Raw genomic sequence first — 18,291 nt, 5'->3', positions numbered from 1 at the left:
AATATTTCTTTGCCATTCAATATAATTATTAAAGCACTTCCACGGGCTTTATTGCAGTTCATTAAATATCATCTGAAGAAAGGGAACTTTTACCCTGTTGGTTAAATGATATTAGTTTTGTTGGGTACCCTGATATGGAAAGGAATTATATTAACACATAAAAATGGAACAAAGTCTTGCAATGATCTGTAGGCCACCAAATATGCCCTGCAGATCATTGCAGGACTTGACTATGTTTTTTCTTTCTTTCCTGTTTTTATTGTTTGTAATTTAGCCTTTACATATATTTATGTCTGTCTAACTAATATTATTATTATTTTACCACACCATGCACCTGGGACACCTTAACTCCAGGAACTCCATCTGTAGCCTATGTTTGTTGTTCAAGATTAAGAGGTTTAAGTTATTCCTTTATTTGTGCCACAATGGGGAAATTCAAATTTTACAGCAGCAAAGTGTATAGAGAAAAAAAAACAGTATAAAAACAGTAAGAGTATGGAAATACTATAATATAATATAAACACTATGAACAAGAGAAAAAACAGTAGAATTCCACAAAACAGAATAACACATGAATCAGTGCAGCAAGTTGCACATGGGCAAAGCTCCTGTTTTGCAGCTATATATCGGGGTGTATAGTTGTAGTGTAAAGAGGTAAAACGTGTTGGCTGTTCAAAGTAATGTTTATTTTATCGTTGTATTTTGAAAGGTTTGTAACCGGAAGTTGTTGTCATTTTGAAGTTCACTAGGTCACCTAGTTTTATTTTGAAGGCTGGAACCGGAAAGTGGCTTACTACTGCTCATTGTCGGCGGAGGAAGGAGTCTGTCCACATTTGTGTTTTTACCGTTGCCCGGAGTGTTTATGCAGCAGTGAGCGAACTGAAGAGGTAGCTAAAGAATTAAAGCAAACATTTCAGACTCACACATTTGCCATTAACACGCAAACCCAGCTGGAAGCAGCGGGACGAGCTCGTCCTCACTGTAACGAGACACAGCTAGCCTGCAAGCTAGCTCAGCTAACAACTTTTCATTCATTACTGCTTGTGCACTTTTCTTTGTTGCTAGCTCACGGGTAGTTAGCCCTCCTCACAACATTAGCCGGGCAGTAGTGATGTATCGCTACTGTGGTTTTCACTTCGTTGTTTATTTCACTGGAGTTGTGGCCACAAAAAACACGTTAGTATATGTAAATAATGGTGGATTAACGTTAGTCTGCGGTGAATAGTTGACAGCCGGCTTGTTAGGCTGGGGAGATTAGCTAGCATCATTTCCCCAAACAAGCTTATCAGTTCGTTACTATGCAATACAACCTGGGGTGATGCATGAGCTGCAGCGACAATAAGCCTTACATTGGAGATACAACGCTGCTTTCACAGATTTAAGTGATAAATGCGTTATATGTCTCCTTCAGCCTCCAGTGAATTGATTTCCTTTACTATATTGCTACGAGTTTAATAACGGTAGCAGCAGAGTAGCTACCGTATCAGGCTGTGTCATTAGCAGGTAGGCTAGCGATAATTATTACATGACTAAAAAAAAGCTTAGGCTAACGTTACATGAAAAAATGATACTTTTCTGAGATGTTTAAAGTGCTGCTTTAATGTCTTGCAGATGACTGTGTGGTTTGTGCTTTGAATCGCTCTCCTATAGCTCAGAAGATCTAGCAGCAGGAGGAACCACATAGCTGTGAATCAGATGAGTAGGTGCTGCCACTGAGGTAACACGATCAGAACTTAAACATAGTCGACTGTACTGTATGTGCAATGAGCTCATTGGATTTGTTTTTTTTGTTTTTTGAATATGTTTGAAATGTGTGATTCATATGCTCTTTGCACCATTGCATTATTGTTTACTGTCTACAAACCATATTGTTTTTTTTTAATCTGCTTATATATATGTATAACTGTATATAGAGGTTTATTTTGTTGAGCTTGTTCTGTTTATTTATGCTTATTCTGTGTATGTAAATTGAAAGCAGCGGTAAAAACCAAGTCAAGTTCCTCATAGTTTACATTACATTACATAGTGTTTGTGTATGTGTGAAAAATATTTAATCACAATAAAGATTGTTTGTCGTAAACCAACATTTATATTTTCTAATTCAAAATAGTAATTAAACCATTGGCCTTTTTTTTTTTCACTTTCCAGCTCATCTTGTCTCCTTGTCCGTCCGTAAAATGGTGGTGCTGGTGGCGTTGATGATGAACGTGTGAGCGGAAAGCCCCCGTGGTCCTCTTGCTGCACCGCACACTTCCTCATGGATTCCAGCAATGACGAGGCACTTGATATCATTATCACCAATGTGGTGGCAACCTTCAGGACCAGGTGCCACCTCAACCTGCGCACCATTGCCTTAGAGGGAACCAATGTCATCTATAAGCCTGAAGTAGGGGTAAGGAAGTCAAAGACTATTGAAGAGGGAGATGGATTTGCCAAGATAAAAAAAAATATACACTCATATGTACAGGATTATCAAGGGTTTATGATATGGGCCATGTTTGACTGCTTTTCTTCTTCTTAGAAAGTCCTAATGAAGCTTCGTAAGCCCAAGATTACAGCCTCAATCTGGTCCTCAGGGAAAATCATTTGCACTGGAGCAACAAGGTAGATATGTAGCACATGAAACACACACGCTCACACTAACGAGTAACTAACTGGAAGACGTGTCAAGAAGAGCCACTGCACATAACAAATGGAGCTGCTGTTTGCCAAAGGGCCATTCATTTTCTCTGGTGACAGAAATGTTTGCTGCTGATGGCCTTGGCTGTCTCGCCTCTCTATTTGTGGTGTAGTAATGGTGGCTTCACGTTAATGAGCAACATCCCACATCAACTGGCAATAATGCATTACCATTTGTCTCACCTGTCAAAGATACAATGCTGACATTAGAGCAAGTCATTATCAGTTTTGGTAAGTCAGCTACCACAAACCTGGCACTCATCCTGCTCTCCTTTTTGTTCAGTGAGGATGATGCAAAGCTGGGTGCTCGCAGGTTAGCACGTGTTCTGCAGAAACTGGGCTTCAAGGTGAGAATAATCTCTTGGTTGTTGGTTAACAGCAGTATAACAGAAACCAGGTTGTTTATTTTTGAAAAAATGTGCAGATAACTTGCTAACTAGGTAACTTTTTAATGCAGATTTAGAGTTTATCTTAATATCTGGTGAGGTATTGCTTTTCAGATAATTTTGTGGAGAAATCTGAAGGAGTTATTGCACTGCATTTCAAACCTATGTTAATAAAAAATGTGATTGTAATAATCTATAAATATTGTTAATAGTCCTTTAAGCAAGCATGTGATGTGTCAGTAGATTTTAGGTGAGTGTTTACAATCCTGTTCATAGGTTTGGCTAATATGCCTGAAGATTAGCATAATAAGAGCCCCTTTAGATTTTCTTCAATAGGGGATTAATAAAGTATATATCTTCTTTTTTGTGCCAAGGAGGCACAGGTCTAGAAAGAAAGAAAGAAAGAAAGAAAGAAGAACTTTATGCTTCATTAGACTGTGTACACAACTCCATGTCTTTTGACTTCATTTGCTTTAGCTAGATCAAAACAGCGGCATGCAACCAGGTCAACCTGCAGGGTGAACCTCACACACAATAAATCTGCAATCCAAATATCTGCCTTATATTTTTATTTGTTTGGGTTAAAGTTTTACCTAGCAAACCACTTGTCGACGCTATTTCTGCTAAACCTGGGGTGACTGCAGATGTCAGATGAGGCTAGCCCATAGCTTTACTTGCCAACACTAAGGCTGAAAGAAAAAGAGCTTCATGTTTTAATGTGAAAGTGTGTAACTGCATTCATACATGTGTCTGTGCCGGTGTGTGTTGTCTGTTCAGGTGAGGTTTTCAGCCTTCAAAGTTGTGAATGTGCTGGCAGTGTGCTCCATGCCATTTGCAATCCACCTCATAGACTTCACTAAGAACAACCGACCCATTGCCAGGTAATAAAGTACTGTGCACCACAACCACTATCATCACACTAGTTAAACATGTTTCTGATTTTGCTGCATCCTGTAGCAGCCCTTACCCCTCACATATCAGTCTAGGATCTCTTATGTTGTATGATCATAATTCACTGGCATAGGCATTTATTTTGATTTACTTTTACTTGAGACCCCTCACTACATGTATTATGAAGTAGGCTAAATAGCTTTTTAAAATGTCTTTTACTTTTAGTGGTTCCATATTTACATGGACAGGATGACCCCTAGTGGTGGAACCTCTGGTCAGTGCTTTAGAGTGCATTTGGCACTACTGTAAAGCAAGCAGACAGAAGGCGGTGGAGTAGTCAGACGCTGATTCACTTGTTTATATAAGAACATACGGAGTACTGGCAAATAGCATCCTGTGAGACAGCCTCAAAGCTGTGTATGAACTAGTTGTTAGATGTGTGTGCTGAGAGCCTTTAGTGGACACAATACTGAACAATGTGTTTGTGTTTGTCAGTTATGAACCAGAGCTCCATCCAGCTGCCACGTACAGGATCAAACATCTCAAGGCTACAATACAGGTGTTCTCTACTGGCAGCATCACAGTTACAGGTACCTCACACATCCATGTTTACACACACACACACACACACACACACAGACACTAACCTCTCTCGCCCTCCTTTACATACAGGGAGAGGGCGCCCCAGCTTAAGGGATTGAGGTCACATTGTAAAGCACTTTTATAGTCCGTTACAACCAGAAAAGCGGTTTGTAAATAACCCAATTCCTCAAGGAATTTTACTGTGAGTGAAATAGTTTATGCCCTCTTTGTATGTCATACCATGCATTAGGCTGAACTTGCCCCAAACAAGGAGTAAATCATTTTCTCTCTGTTGTTATGCTACCTGCGATTCTCTGTTTATCCGTATGTGGGGTTAATTGCCTTTCCTGTTTTTTATTGTACTCAAAACTTGTTCTTTTGTTTTAACCCCACCTCCAACCCCCCCACCCCACCCTACCATTCAGGACCAAATGTGCAGAATGTGGCCACAGCTGTTGAGCAGGTCTACCCACTACTGTTCGAGGTTCAGAAACCCCTCAAAAAAAAAGAAAAAAGTTAAAGTCAGAAGATATAAATGGAAGGAGAAGTCACGTCCACAAGTGAGGAAGCACCTTATCCTTGGATTTCTTTGCTTGATTTTATCATTACATGATAGCAACAGCAACAAACGTCTAACACTATCAACAGACTGGAAATCACCCGGATTTTTAATAAGTCTCAACAATGCTAGTCGGAGTCTTAAAACTTCTTCTTCTTTCATTGTTGTTGTGCATTGTGTGGCTCTCGTGATTTTAACAGCCTAAACGTCTTTCACACTTCAGCGGAAACCGCTCCTCCAAACCCGACCGCCACTGGAGGGGGTGGAAGTTGTTTGCTTTTTATTTGCATGGACACAGAAAGACCCGTTTTGCAACAAGTTTAACCATTTTAATGCTCAACAGTGGTGACCTTTGCAAAGGTTCAATATGTAAATACTGAGAAGCCTCACCTTTTTAACCCTATACACAACAATCCACCATCCCTCCGTCCTCTGGAAGAATCTCCGTCCATGACTTTTTTTTATGTGTGTGAACGCAAAATAAAAGGCATCCACTGTATTACCAACAGTTTTGCCCAAAGTGAAAATCAGCAGTCAAACCATAGACTGAGTTTAAGCTGTTACACACACACACACACACAAAGTAAGAGAAGGTCCCTATGCAGATACACATATCCGTTCACAATATGCATTAATCTCTGATTTTAATTCTTGGTTTCACACATTTCCTTACTTTGTTTGGTTTTCAGTTCACTATAAATTTGTTCTCCTTTCCCGACTGTGGCATTGGATCAGAATGCACACACACGTTTTGATTCCTTTGTTGTCATTTCCTAATAATAGTTAAGGCAAACTTGCAAATATAATTGTTTTTTCTTGGCTCGGACAATGTACAGAACATGACTGTCCTAAATGTTTTGGAATGTAATGAAAACGTTTGAAAGGGTGTTTTATTTTTCCGGTGTTGTTGAGCCATAGACCCCTCATTCATTTTCACTTGACACAACTGCTAAATTGGCGCAGGCTAGTGGCAACGAGACATGGCTAGAAATTCATCATTTGCTTTTTAGCGGCTGGAGGAATAAAAAATGATAAAAGGACTGCCCGCTATTGGTCTTGGAAATTGCTGTAAAGGCACAGGAAGTCACTCCAAGTTTGGTTTGGTGATACATTCATGCGTCAAACCATGATCAGTATTCAAAGAGGTCATGCTTACAGCATTAACCAGTCCCTAAATTGTCTGAAAAACAAACCTGTCGTAGAATACCATTCTCTTAACAGAAAAACAACAGTGAGAGGCTTTTGTGTTTTTAAACTGGAGCCAAACACCTGGCGAGAGGCAACGTATATTTATGTATATAATAAAAGGCATCTGATGGAAAAGATGATGAGGAAAACTTTGACATGTTGTCTCAAGTATGTGGGATTGACTTTTGAACCGGTGTCAACTGAAGATTTGTGACACTTGTTAAGAATTTTGTATTTTGTATAAAAATAAAGGTTAATGATAAAAGAGACCGCTGCAGGGCTTATCTCATTTTCATGATTTCCTTTTCTGTTTGTGAAGCAGTTTCAGTAGAACGTCTTTGCAAATACGTCCATACATTTTCCGACATGAAAAAAGATAATGTGTATCAATGTAGACTTAAAAATGTGCAATTTTAATTGTGAACAGGAAGTTATTCTTTCTTGCATTTGTACATTCAACTTGTTAATCAACTAAGTATAATTTTGGCATTACTGAAACAAGTTAAAAAAAAAACATTCGTTCATCACTTCACACTTTCTTACACTACAACAATCCTAGTTGTTATATTATTTACCCTGATATTACCACTAGACCTGATGAGTTTAGTCTTTTTCTCTGTTGCTTGTTTTTGAGGATTCAGCAGCATAGTGGAGTTGAGTGTGTTTATCTTTTTCTTGATTGTTTCACCCCATAAAATGTAAAGGATAAGACACCTTCCTCTTCCTAAGGCCACTGTAACCATTCATATTTCTGCGTACCATGTTGTAACTGCTATGACTTCTTTGAGCCATGTTAGTGTTATTACATTACATTCATCAGGGAGCTGCATACGCATCATGTCATGTTTTAGGAATTAATTCGCAATCCAGCAAAGAACCAAATGTTATATACACAGTGTTTTTAGTTCATCTTTGATTTCCCCATGATTATCCAAAAGAGGCAATCCTTTGTAAATGTTCATCACAATATCAGGTAAAAATGGAAAAAAAACCTGTAATAGAACAGTGTCAGCACTCTTCGTCAGTTTTATTGCTGGTGGAGAATCTATTTCCTGGAGTTAAGGGAAACTGTCCCTCTCTGCATTGTGGGAGGTGTACTCTTAAACAGCAAAGAGGTAAAGAAAGGAAGGAATTAAATAAATATTATACATATATATTATATAATCACATATTCAATCCCTGTTGTTGACCCTTCTTTACTGCCTTCGACAAGCAACAGTGAACCCTGAGCTGTTTTCTTCTGTTATATACAGAATGTAGCTAAAGGGAGCTATACAACATTATTATAGGAAGCAGTTGGAGGATGAACAGATATGCGTGAGATGTTGAGAGAGTTGTCACCCACATTCGTGCTAATATATTGTCATTATGGGTCCTTGCTCTTGACTCTCCATCATGTGAGGTGTACAGTTGTGGTCTGTTAAAGGAATCAGACGTTTGCTGGAGTCTCTGTGGACGTGCTGCTGCTGATCAGGCTCTCCTGAGGCTGAACCTGCCTACAGAGCCTCACCTCAAAATGCTTCCTGGTAAAGCACAGACAGGAGAGACGGAAGATAAAGAAATCCATTTCACAAACTAGTTTACTATACAAACTGGTTATAACAGTAAGTTTACATGTAAGCTGCCGCTCACTTCTTAGCCAGCTCTTTGGATATCTCCTCCAGCGTGCGACCTTTGGTCTCAGGAACACAGAGGATGACAAACACCAGTAGAACAAAGCTCATGGCAGCGTAGAGGAACATCACGTTGGGAACACCAATCTTTTCTAGAAAAACAACAACATAACCTCAGTCAGGATACTTGTGTGTTTGTTTGTTTGTTTTTTTTTGCTCTGCTACAGTTGCTGAAGTTTAGATGATAGACAATTATTTGCAAACTATGTAAATCAGGTCCTGACACTGACTTGGAGTTAAGATAATAGATAAGATAAATTACAAAGATTCTGAATTTAAATAGTGCCTAACTGTTTTAGGTGTAGTCTTCCTGTTTTCCTAATCCTATAGTAAGATAACTTCACAACAGTTGGACAGTCTGCCTAGTAGAAGGAACAATGTGAGACACACCGCTTTTAGGAAGTCAACGAGTGAAACGTGTTTAGCATGAATTCTCTGGCTCTATATAGTACTGAGTTTCCTTGTTGCTGTTAGAAACATTACAGATGTTTATCTTTCTTTACCTGTTTGTAGGTACGCATTAAGCTGTGTCGTGGTTTGTAATTATTGTTTGTAGAATGGCTTCAGTTAAATTATAGCTTTACCACATTAGGTCAAACCTATGATTAATCAATTAGAACCTTATATATACTGTCAATGATTAAAACCAATAAAACACACACACACACACACACCTGTAACTGTGAGGAAGGTCATGGAGATGAGCAGGTTAGTGGCCCAGTTTACAGCCGACACTACAGACACAGCCCTGCCTCTGACTCCCATTGGAAAGATCTCACTGAGAACCACATACACCACTGGAAAGGAAAGAAAACAAACACACGTACAAGGACGTAAGTGGTCATTATCATTAAGGCCTAAATACAAATAACATGATCCAGAATAACGGTATACTGTTATTTTGTATGGAGAATTGTAGGCCAGCTTTAACCTCTTCAACTGAAGTGAATATATATGAAATTCGACCATGTCACGTTATCTTGTTGGGAAGGGCGCTAAATAACGAGGGAAAAACTGGCACATTCCTTTTCAAAGGGGTCCTCTTTTGACCTCTGAACTCAAGATATCTGAATGAAAATTAGTTCTACGGGAAGCCACTTAAAGCCATGCCCACTTTATGCTAATCCCATGCAGTTTTGGGAAAAAACGTGCAGTTTTTTTTGCATGCAGTATAAATGTGTTATTGAAAATGTTATTTGAATATTTCTGCATACCGGTCCCTAAACAGTATTCGAATTTTTTGAAGTTGGCGTATGACTGAAAGTTGAGATTTTTGTGGATTCAATGAACCCAATTTTATTCATGTGTGATGATGTTAGTCCCCATGGTGGCCTCACTGTATGAAAAGTCACAGTCTCATAAAACTGTGAAAAAAAGGTTTTGATACCAAAACACATAATGGTTTTTATGGTGTTCCCCAAGGTCTTGATGACTTAATACAGTATTTTGGAGGGATTTCTGAACATTTTTGAAAATAAATTTGAGGGGTTGAAAATGGTTAGATTTTGCACCAAATTTGATAACAAATGATATCAACCCAAAAATGACTGCAAAAGCCCCTGCAACAACTTATACGACATAATAAAGCATGGGAATGGCCATCATACAATTATAACATAATGTTCTTAGCCCTCATATGCTCTAATCTTTCTCAATTTTAATAAGGCGCCTAACCAAAACACAATGTTTAATAAAGGTGTATGACTACAAATATTTTACACACAAATCTCAAATTAATCTTCAGGTTCCCAGCTTTCAGATGATGTATATCCCTTCTATGTGGCATATACTGTTCACCTGCTGTATCCCCTAAAGAGCCCCTGTCCTCCCCTAAAATAAAAATCTATGGTAGGGAGAGGTGGAGGCGAAGCGGTTAAAGTCAGTGCTTTATCTGGGGAACTGGATCATTTCATTCTATACTTTACCTAATGCCTAGTTATTGTATGATAACCATTGTTGTACTTTGTACTTAATAGTACCGTGTGTCACACTATTAGAACCAGATAAACGAGATAAATTATCTTAAATAAGTGCCTGTGAGTGCATATGGATATATAGCTGCTGTTGTATATTGTGGATAGAAATGACCTGGTGTACTCTGGTAATCTGAGCACACTGAAATGCAGATATGCAATCATTCTTTCAGTTACATTTCAGATAAACAGCCTGAGGTAAATACATTGCAGGTCAGCAGCTGCAGGTTTTTAATTTGTGTGCATGTGTGTGTAAAGAGAGTGGGTGAATAAAAGTGAATGAATTGATCCTTACTTGGCCCGAGGCTAATGGAGAAGGCTGCCACGTACACCAGCAAGCTGATCAATGACGCCAACCTGAGGGATGGAGACACTTCTCCGTAACTCTGTTGTCCTCCTGACTCCCCAATCTCATCATCCTCTCTGTTAGTCCCCTGTGCCTCGTCACTGGTGGATGGGCGGGGGAGGTCAGTAGAAAAAATGTCACTTCTGTCAAAGTCTATAGCGGTTCTGTTTAAATCCCATGGCGTATGTGTGTGGTTTAGTATAGTCTGACTTTTACACAGGCTGGTGAGGTGAGTGTGGCTTTGCAGTGTCAGTGTACCGAGTGCAACTAGAGACAATCCCATTGCGACAGCACCCACGCACAAAAAGCTCTTGGGTCCCACTCGGTCGACCAGCAACACTGCCGGGATGGTGCCGACTACTTTGACTACTCCGAACCCTGTGGAGGCCAGGGTCGCTGCGGCGTCGCTGTTGAAGCCGACACTGCGGAGAAGGGGGGAAGCGTAGGACAGGATGTTGGGCTGCCCGGTAACCTGCTGAAGGAAGACTAAGGCCACGCCTGTTAGCAGCCGTGAACGCAAGTTAGCTTTGACACTGAAGAGTTCCAAGAAACTATGCTCTGATTCCTCTTTAAGTCCTGCCTGGATGTCTCTGAGCTCCACTTCCACATGCTCCTGAACCCCACCTCTCAGTCTGGCCAGCACTATCCTGGCCTGCTCCACTCTACCCTGTGCAACCAGGAAGCGTGGACTGGGTGGGAGAAATATGAGTACACTTAACTGCAGCAGCGCCGGAGGGATTACTAGTCCAAACGTATATGCCCAGCCGTGGGGCAGAGTAGCGAAGGCGTAGCTGCAGCTGAATCCCAGCATTACACCCACAACCAACATCAGCTCGTACAGCGTCACAAGCAGACCCCGCCTCTCCCTCGGCGAGATCTCCGCGATGTAAAGGCACGCTCCTGTCCCCGAAAGCGCCGTTCCCATTCCCACTATCACCCGGCCCAGTGTTAGTACAACGAGTGAGGTGGCGGCGACGAGCACGACGCTCCCTCCGACCACCAGGGCAGCGCTCAGGAGCAAAGAGCAGCGGCGGCCGTAGCGATCCAGAATGGGACCTCCAACCAGGCAGATGAGGAGAGCGCCGACCAGGTGGGAGCTGACCAGCAGTTCCTGTTGCCGGCAGGAGAGGGACAGGAGACCCCGCAGCTGCAGCAGGACTCCAGAGGTCAGGCCCATTTCATAGCCCAGCATCAGGCCACTCAGAGAGGCCGCCACAGCCGCTACCACCACCAGCCAGCTGCAGCCTGGAGACAGGGACAGAAACACAGAGAATATACTATTAACTGCTATTAAACCAAAGGCCTTGACTAGTTGACATGTTCAAAGCAACTGCCTAGTTTTGTCCTATGAAGACATGACGGTGTATCATTTTGTATATATAGGCTATTATTATATTTAGAATGGGCACAGCTTAAGGTACATATTAAACCTAAAAGTTAAAATTACATTCAAATGACCACACAAATTACTGTTAACATGATTTTACAGAGTGCTGTCCCATTCCTCACGCAGCGTTTGGAGCCTTTGCACCTGCCCATTTCAGGCTTATGATGATCATGCAGGTGATATCGGTAAAGATGATAAGGTTCAGGGCTTCGAGTGGTCTACCCGACATACAATTTCTTTGTTTGTCTTGTGTGCGTCAAGGGTTTACCCGAATGCATTGTGCTGTAGCTTGTGTATCTTTACAGCCTGGTGAGCTTGTTGAGCGCATTTTCTTCCTAGTTAGGAATTTGCTCTGCTCATGTTTTAATGGTTTGAAACCTGTATAGTCTCAATATGGAAAACTGTGTTGTCCCTTTCATTTGGTAGACATGGCCAGACTTTCAGGCAGGCCTAAAATCAAGTAACTCATGAGTTTCTGTTGTAAGTAAGAATATCCAAGAAACATTAAATGCTAGAACTAAATTAACCGTATTAGTGAACTGATAAACCAACACACCACCACAAAAATATATACTCAGCAATGGGCACAAGGTTAGCCAGTGTCATGCTCAAACATGGCTTTGCCCAGTAAATTTATAAGACAAAACTTTTATTGCCAGTGGGGCAGCGGTGAAGTCATGAGGCGTTAAAGAGCAAGATACTGAACCTCTTTCAGATCTAACAGGGTTATTATGTCATGTAGCTGATCCTACACTATAACCTCCTTGGAGTGGGGCCAACAATACAACCATTTGTTCATTTTGGTCATCAAACAAGTACTGTGCTCTATGTTTACAGCTACAGTTTGAAAGCAGCAGAACGGCTCATGTGAAGTTGCTGTAATCAGGTTAAGAGCATGACCAGCTGACCAAAATCCCATCCCATGTCATAGTGCAGGAACTCAAGTAACAAAGTTTCAGTTAAGGAAAATAGTTTAAAGTAGAAGTTAAGGAATTGAAATCACCCATCATGAGATAGATTCAGTGTTTGGAGTAAAAAGCAGGAAGCAGTTAGTAGTACATGAGGAAATGGCCATTCCACTTTCCACACTGGGAGGAGAAAGGTTGTCACTGACACAACATATTTCAAGGAATGTGTGCCATAACTTTTGGCAGGACCACCACTTTTATCCCTAGAGGTTTCCCCCAACCATGAAGTCACCTTAACAGCGCTGACTGTGTGGAATTAGAGGTCGGAAGTTCACAAGAAGAATGCTGAAGCAATCTTAGGCATTGTGTGTGTGTGTGTGTGTGTGTGTGTGAGGAGTTTAAACCTACGTGCGTTGTCTTGCATTAGTTAACAGACAACCGTTATCATTACAACTGGACAGATAGGAAAGGAACAAATAAAAAACTGATGAGCTAAGCATGCATACATCGACACTATTTACATACGTATTTTTCAAACTCAGTTCAAATCATGATTATATATGGGCCGCCATGAACTTCATCGTCACGGATCTTTGCTATTGTTTTGTTATACTGCTGAAGCATTGCCGTTGACTTCAATGTGCATTTTTCCTTTAAAAGGTTTGACTAAAGGACACTGTAACTGAATTATTGTTCAAACCAGCTGAGTCTGTTGTCATAATAGCTTGTAGACTCACATGTTAATGTATATAACTGCAACTGTTTTAATAATCATGCTAGTAAGACCTTTTTCTTTTTGTTCCAATTTAATTATCATGGTGCAACATTTAAGAAAAACAGTGACACAGCTGCAAACTGCAGGGTCCTATAAGGTCTATAGAGACTGCACCACCCCACAATCCTTTCCCATAAGTGACATTATCTAATAATGGGATTATAGTATTAATGTTAGACTGTACTCTCTTGTAATAAGTCTTTTACCTACAGTGTTTTAGGTTTCTTTTCTGAAACATTTAAAATGAGTTTTATATAGCTGTATAACACTCTGGTAATAAACGTGTTATATCCTAATATTTAACTCCCTATACCCATTCTGATACCTAAACCCTTTTCTACCTTTGATACCTGGCTCACAAGGACTATCGATCTGATACTTGTGTTTTACCGTGTGACAATGATTAGGATAACTAATCTAATGTTTAAGGTAACTTGAGGCTTTACAGTCACATCGCTTCTTCTTCGCTACAAGTCGGGACCTTCGTACAACTACACTGTACTGTTTTATACCATGCGTTGGTGTACCTTAAAACATTTACCTCATTTCGCATGGGTGGAGATTTTTCTATTGGGAAATGTTGTTTTGTTTGTCATAATTTGTCAGGTTCTAACTATCCACATTCACAACATCAATTAAGTCTGAAGTCATACCGAAAATAAAGTCTAAAGGTAATTAGTAATTGATCATCTGAATGTTTGTTTTTTAAGATTCACAGGCGCGTAGTTAGTAATGAGTGCATGTCACGCCACCATGGTCAGAGTGACCTGGGACACAAAGTCATAAACAACTTTTGGCTTCATCATCAGTGTTAATAAGTGTCTGAGCAAGCAGTCATGAAGAGGATGAACATACAACAAATTACACTTTTTATTTTAGCTAATCAGAGTTCATACACCTATTCCAAGAAGCAGGTTTACTGAGTTACCTGAGCAAAACCCAGAGCAGTCCAAATTCCATATCTGAGATGGGCTATTACTTGGAAAGTTATCTATATAACTCAATTAAAATGCTTCTTGGAACTTATGCTTTGTTTAACTCAAGTGTTTATGGAGGCTTAATGGTGGAAGCCAGGGAATGTAAACTAAAGGGAGGAGCTCATTTGTACCTGAGTTAGGCAGATAAACCCTCACATCTAAATTAAGTATTAAGTAAGCTCTACCATAACACTGACACCCCTATGGGTAAAAGAATGTTACCGGTGTCTGTGTGTACCTGGGCCTCTGGATGGGGTCAGTTTCTGGGTCTCAGAGCAGGGGTTCCCCGAGAGGCAAGAGGTCATCTTCTTGGTTTCACTGTTGGCCTCCATCGTCAACCACCTCTAACAGTAGGCCTAGGCAAAATAAGCATGAATAAAATAAACATGAAAACATCAAACGGATCCTTCTCGCTTTGCACAAACACACACCTGATGTTGAAATACTTCCCTGACATAAAGGAATAAGCGTACCAAGTAGGACAATTTACAATTTAAATAAAGTCTTCTTGAAAAGCTGCCGTAAGGGTCCTGATGTGTGTGTTAATGGACTCTTCAAGAGGGAAACGCCCCACTTCTCTGAAGCAGATGGAAATCTAACTTGTATCTTACTGATAGATCTGAGTGTTGTTTTCAAGCTTTCATTAATAGTGAGTATTGATACCAAAATTCTAAAAGTATGGCAAAATTCTACCTCACGTTGAGAAATATGAACATATTCTTTCTACAAAACCCTTTTCTTTTTTTTTGTTTAACAAGTTCTCAAATGTTAATTGGTGCACCGATAATTAAAAGAACTTTGCCTAAAACATAACGTAGTGTAAAAATCTGCAAGAATTATCTGATCAAAACAAGTAAACAAGATTACAAATCTGACCAGACATTTGATTCCAGCTCTTGGTACATGGCAACCTTCTATACTTGGCAATATTGACACTTTTTGCTTGATACCAAAGAAGTACCGCGGTTTGATACTCAGCCATAAACATGGCAAAAGTTTAGTTTATCCTTGTGCAGTGTACATATCCTTAATAAACAAACATGAGTGTGCTACTCACCTTTGATTCAGGAAAAACAGGCCTAATTATGCCCCTATGATGGCTTCATAAACTATATCATCAGCTTAACACATTAAACGAAGACTAACCACCATACCCAACAGCTGAGGCATAGTTTACTTTCAAAATACAGCATAAACCGATCCTTGTGCAGGAAAAAGGGGCTGACATTTTAAATGATCACACCAGTCCCCCTTTTTATTGTTCTCTGTGCAGTCCTGGGTTAAAAGTAAACCAATTGATGCCTTTTGGTGTCCCTGGATACGAACAAGCTTCCAAATAAAAGCCCAGTCATAAATACCGGCAGCGTGAAGCTCAGAGTGGACAGCTGCAGTTGGCTCTGTGATACAGAGGTTTTCATTTTTAAGTACTTAAAGGTTGCTTATCTTTGGCGTATGGAAATGGTTTGGGAGACTTTTCCTCAGCTAAGTGCACTTTCCTACAATTATGTGGTTTTTTTCTCTCTTTTTTTTTGTCTTGAAAGCCCTCCTTGAAATGTTGCAAGGTCAGTTTGTGAAAGGCTTACAACCCAAAGACCACCAAGCAAATAACGTCTAAAGCCAAAGTTAGCAGCTTCTCTCAAACACAATAACTTCAAGTACGGGCTTGTCCACTATTTAACTTACGTGCAACTTAAAGCTGGTTTCGCCACATGAAAAGTTTCAGTAGACGAGTATTTAAGTGTCACTAACAGCTGTACGCAGTGACACTGCCCTACCTGACGCCCCAGCGGTGTCTCCGTAGGTTAGCTTAGATTCGCGTTGGTCGGTCCATTCGCTTTCTCCTGCACACTTCTCTCCCAACTCCTCTCTTCATGCTCGTGTCGGTGCACGCACGCAACTTGTTTTGGTGAAGCACTTGTTTAGCTCCGCCCAAGTCTGCTCAGACCACCAATAGAAAACGCGAGCTCGGCCTCTAGCGCCCAGCGTAAAATCCTATTGGTCCAAAAGTGGTAGCTCATATAGCCTATTGTATTTATCGTGAAACAATGTATTCATGTGGGCTAATATTTATTTATTGTAGTACGGTATAAAAAAAATATTAAAATCTTAACTATCTTACCTTCCTCTGTGTTTTTTTGTATAACTTCCAGTTGCAATTTGAGGTTATGATGAAGTTACTTTGTCACTATAAAGAAACCAGCAATAAAATACACCTGTATCAATAATGCTCTTTCTCTCATACTGCATGTGAAAACAAACGGGAGAGGCCACCTGCTGTTTTGCTCGGTTCCCATGTCCCATTTCTATGAATGCAGCAGCACTGAACTGTCACACCTGCCCTGCTGCCTCACAGATGACTGAATGTAGCCTTATGTGCCTGTTAGTGATTGGCCTACTTTGCCGGAGATGTATTTAGATGTTCAAACATGGCCTATAGAATCCAAAGTTTGACCTGTTTTTAACTACTGTCATTTGATCCTCAGTGTTTGTGTGTGTGTGTGTGTGTGTGTGTTATGTAATACCTCACTAACCAAGAAAACTAGCTATGGGTGGCCTGGTTGTTGGAGATTGCATGGTGTTTACCATGTCAGCAAATGATCATGTGATTATTAGCTGTTATCATTTGGTGAGTCCCAGATTTCTTATCTAGATTTAGTCCTGGGGCTTAAACACAATATGTGTAATTGTAACAAACCAAAACACAATCACGTGACACATCAAACAAATTGCTTTGTGTTGGTAAGGTTTCTCTTCCTTAATTCCACAGTCATATGCTTATATTCTGACAGCTCCCTGAAATGACACAGTTTTATTAGAGAGGACGTTTTATTCACCCAGCTGGAAAGTAATGACAATATGAACAGCAGACACACTCACACCCTAACCCTAACCCTAACCCATAATGTTGGTTCGTGCAAATAGACACTAACTAATGATTAGGTTTGTTTTAATTTGAAGTAGGCAGTTGTGGAAGAAGTAGTTAGATTGTTTACTAGTAAATACTCCATTATATGTACAAGTCCTGTATTCAAAACCATACTAGGGGTGCAAAAATAAATAGTAAATTCTGTTTGATATATTACAACTTAAATACTCATTATGCAACAGAATGTTATTATATACACTATATTATGTAATTGGAGTGCTTATTCATAAATTGGAAGAAACATTTTAATGCTGTAGCTGTGCGAGTTTAAGCTAATTCAAATTACTTTGAATAATGTTTAATCTGTGCATGACATTTTGTAAAGTAATGTAATGTTTGTATGTTGATCTGCAAAGTTACTTGTAACTGGAAAATACATTTAGTAGAATAAAAAGTACAAAATTTCCCTCTGAAATGTAATGGAGTAGAAATATAAAGTAGTAGAAAATGTTAATACTCATGTAAAGTACCTGAGGTGCAGTGCTTGAGTAAATGTGCTTAACTACATTCTGGCACTGGAAGTTGTTTTAATTCTTGACCATTTTATTAGATGAAAGGGTTCATTACTCTAAATGACATATGGAGTTCACATACAGTATAACACAACAAATCACCCAAAAATGTCCTTCTTGAAATACACATCTACGGCCACATGCACATGCATGCAACAAATACAGATGCATACCCACATGCTTTGCTTGAATTCACACGATCACATACACAAGGCATTTCCACCTTCCTTTTACTCTTAAACACACACTGAGTATCAAGTAAAATTCATTGGAAAATCACTGGAATGTCATATCTTGTAGTTACTAAAACTAGCCCTAACCAGGTAATGGCAAAAATCCAAATATTCAAAAGTGAAGTTCCCAAGAATAAGAAGGTGTTTTATTTTTTGTGTTGAGTAACTTCTGATTTAGTCAGATGTCATATGCTGTAATTCCCACACGATCAAATTTCAGAAACTGCAAGTAATGCAACAAAGAATTACAATCAAGACAAGATTCATACAATAAAGTACCTCACATTTTCCACTAC

At 39.8% G+C, this 18,291-nt stretch overlaps 2 protein-coding genes across 6 annotated transcripts; one reads left to right on the top strand and one right to left on the bottom strand.

The window, feature by feature from the left end:
- Positions 1–772: 772 nt before the first annotated feature.
- Positions 773–6,554, top strand: tbpl1 (TBP-like 1). Of its 4 annotated transcripts, none has more exons than XM_035678752.1 (8): positions 773–887; positions 1,651–1,699; positions 2,149–2,392; positions 2,522–2,604; positions 2,963–3,026; positions 3,843–3,946; positions 4,452–4,546; positions 4,964–6,554. In XM_035678752.1, exons 3-8 carry the CDS (start codon positions 2,258–2,260, stop codon positions 5,056–5,058), a joined length of 576 nt encoding a protein of 191 aa, XP_035534645.1. In that variant the 5' UTR covers positions 773–887; positions 1,651–1,699; positions 2,149–2,257; the 3' UTR covers positions 5,059–6,554. The 4 variants fall into 4 exon arrangements, with proteins under 4 accessions (XP_035534645.1, XP_035534644.1, XP_035534643.1 ...); XM_035678751.1 differs by having other exon boundaries at positions 1,651–1,717; XM_035678750.1 differs by having other exon boundaries at positions 775–887; positions 1,612–1,699.
- Positions 6,555–6,677: 123 nt separating this feature from the next.
- Positions 6,678–16,234, bottom strand: slc2a12 (solute carrier family 2 member 12). Of its 2 annotated transcripts, XM_035678747.1 has the most exons (6): positions 16,100–16,234; positions 14,563–14,680; positions 10,227–11,522; positions 8,633–8,755; positions 7,918–8,050; positions 6,678–7,808 (listed from the first exon to the last, which is right to left on the bottom strand). In XM_035678747.1, exons 2-6 carry the CDS (start codon positions 14,654–14,656, stop codon positions 7,715–7,717), a joined length of 1,740 nt encoding a protein of 579 aa, XP_035534640.1. In that variant the 5' UTR covers positions 14,657–14,680; positions 16,100–16,234; the 3' UTR covers positions 6,678–7,714. The 2 variants fall into 2 exon arrangements, with proteins under 2 accessions (XP_035534640.1, XP_035534641.1); XM_035678748.1 differs by lacking the exon at positions 8,633–8,755.
- Positions 16,235–18,291: the final 2,057 nt, after the last annotated feature.

This window comes from Morone saxatilis, unplaced genomic scaffold (genome assembly GCF_004916995.1).
Source record: "Morone saxatilis isolate NCDOM2014 unplaced genomic scaffold, NCSU_SB_2.0 Contig7, whole genome shotgun sequence".
NCBI lineage: Eukaryota > Metazoa > Chordata > Actinopteri > Moronidae > Morone > Morone saxatilis.
The sequence above is the reverse complement of the archived record's forward strand: the minus strand, read 5'-3'. Positions and strand labels throughout refer to the sequence as shown.

Coding starts and splice junctions, on each gene's coding strand:
- slc2a12 (XM_035678747.1), bottom strand. CDS start 14,656: ATGGAGGCCAACAGTGAAACCAAGAAGATGACCTCTTGCCTCTCGGGG. Junction 8,756..10,226: donor CTCCATTAGCCTCGGGCCAA/GTAAGGATCAAT, acceptor TTTCCTTTCCAG/TGGTGTATGTGGTTCTCAGT. Junction 7,809..7,917: donor TCCAAAGAGCTGGCTAAGAA/GTGAGCGGCAGC, acceptor GTGCTTTACCAG/GAAGCATTTTGAGGTGAGGC.
- tbpl1 (XM_035678752.1), top strand. CDS start 2,258: ATGGATTCCAGCAATGACGAGGCACTTGATATCATTATCACCAATGTG. Junction 2,605..2,962: donor ATTTGCACTGGAGCAACAAG/GTAGATATGTAG, acceptor CTTTTTGTTCAG/TGAGGATGATGCAAAGCTGG. Junction 3,027..3,842: donor TGCAGAAACTGGGCTTCAAG/GTGAGAATAATC, acceptor TTGTCTGTTCAG/GTGAGGTTTTCAGCCTTCAA.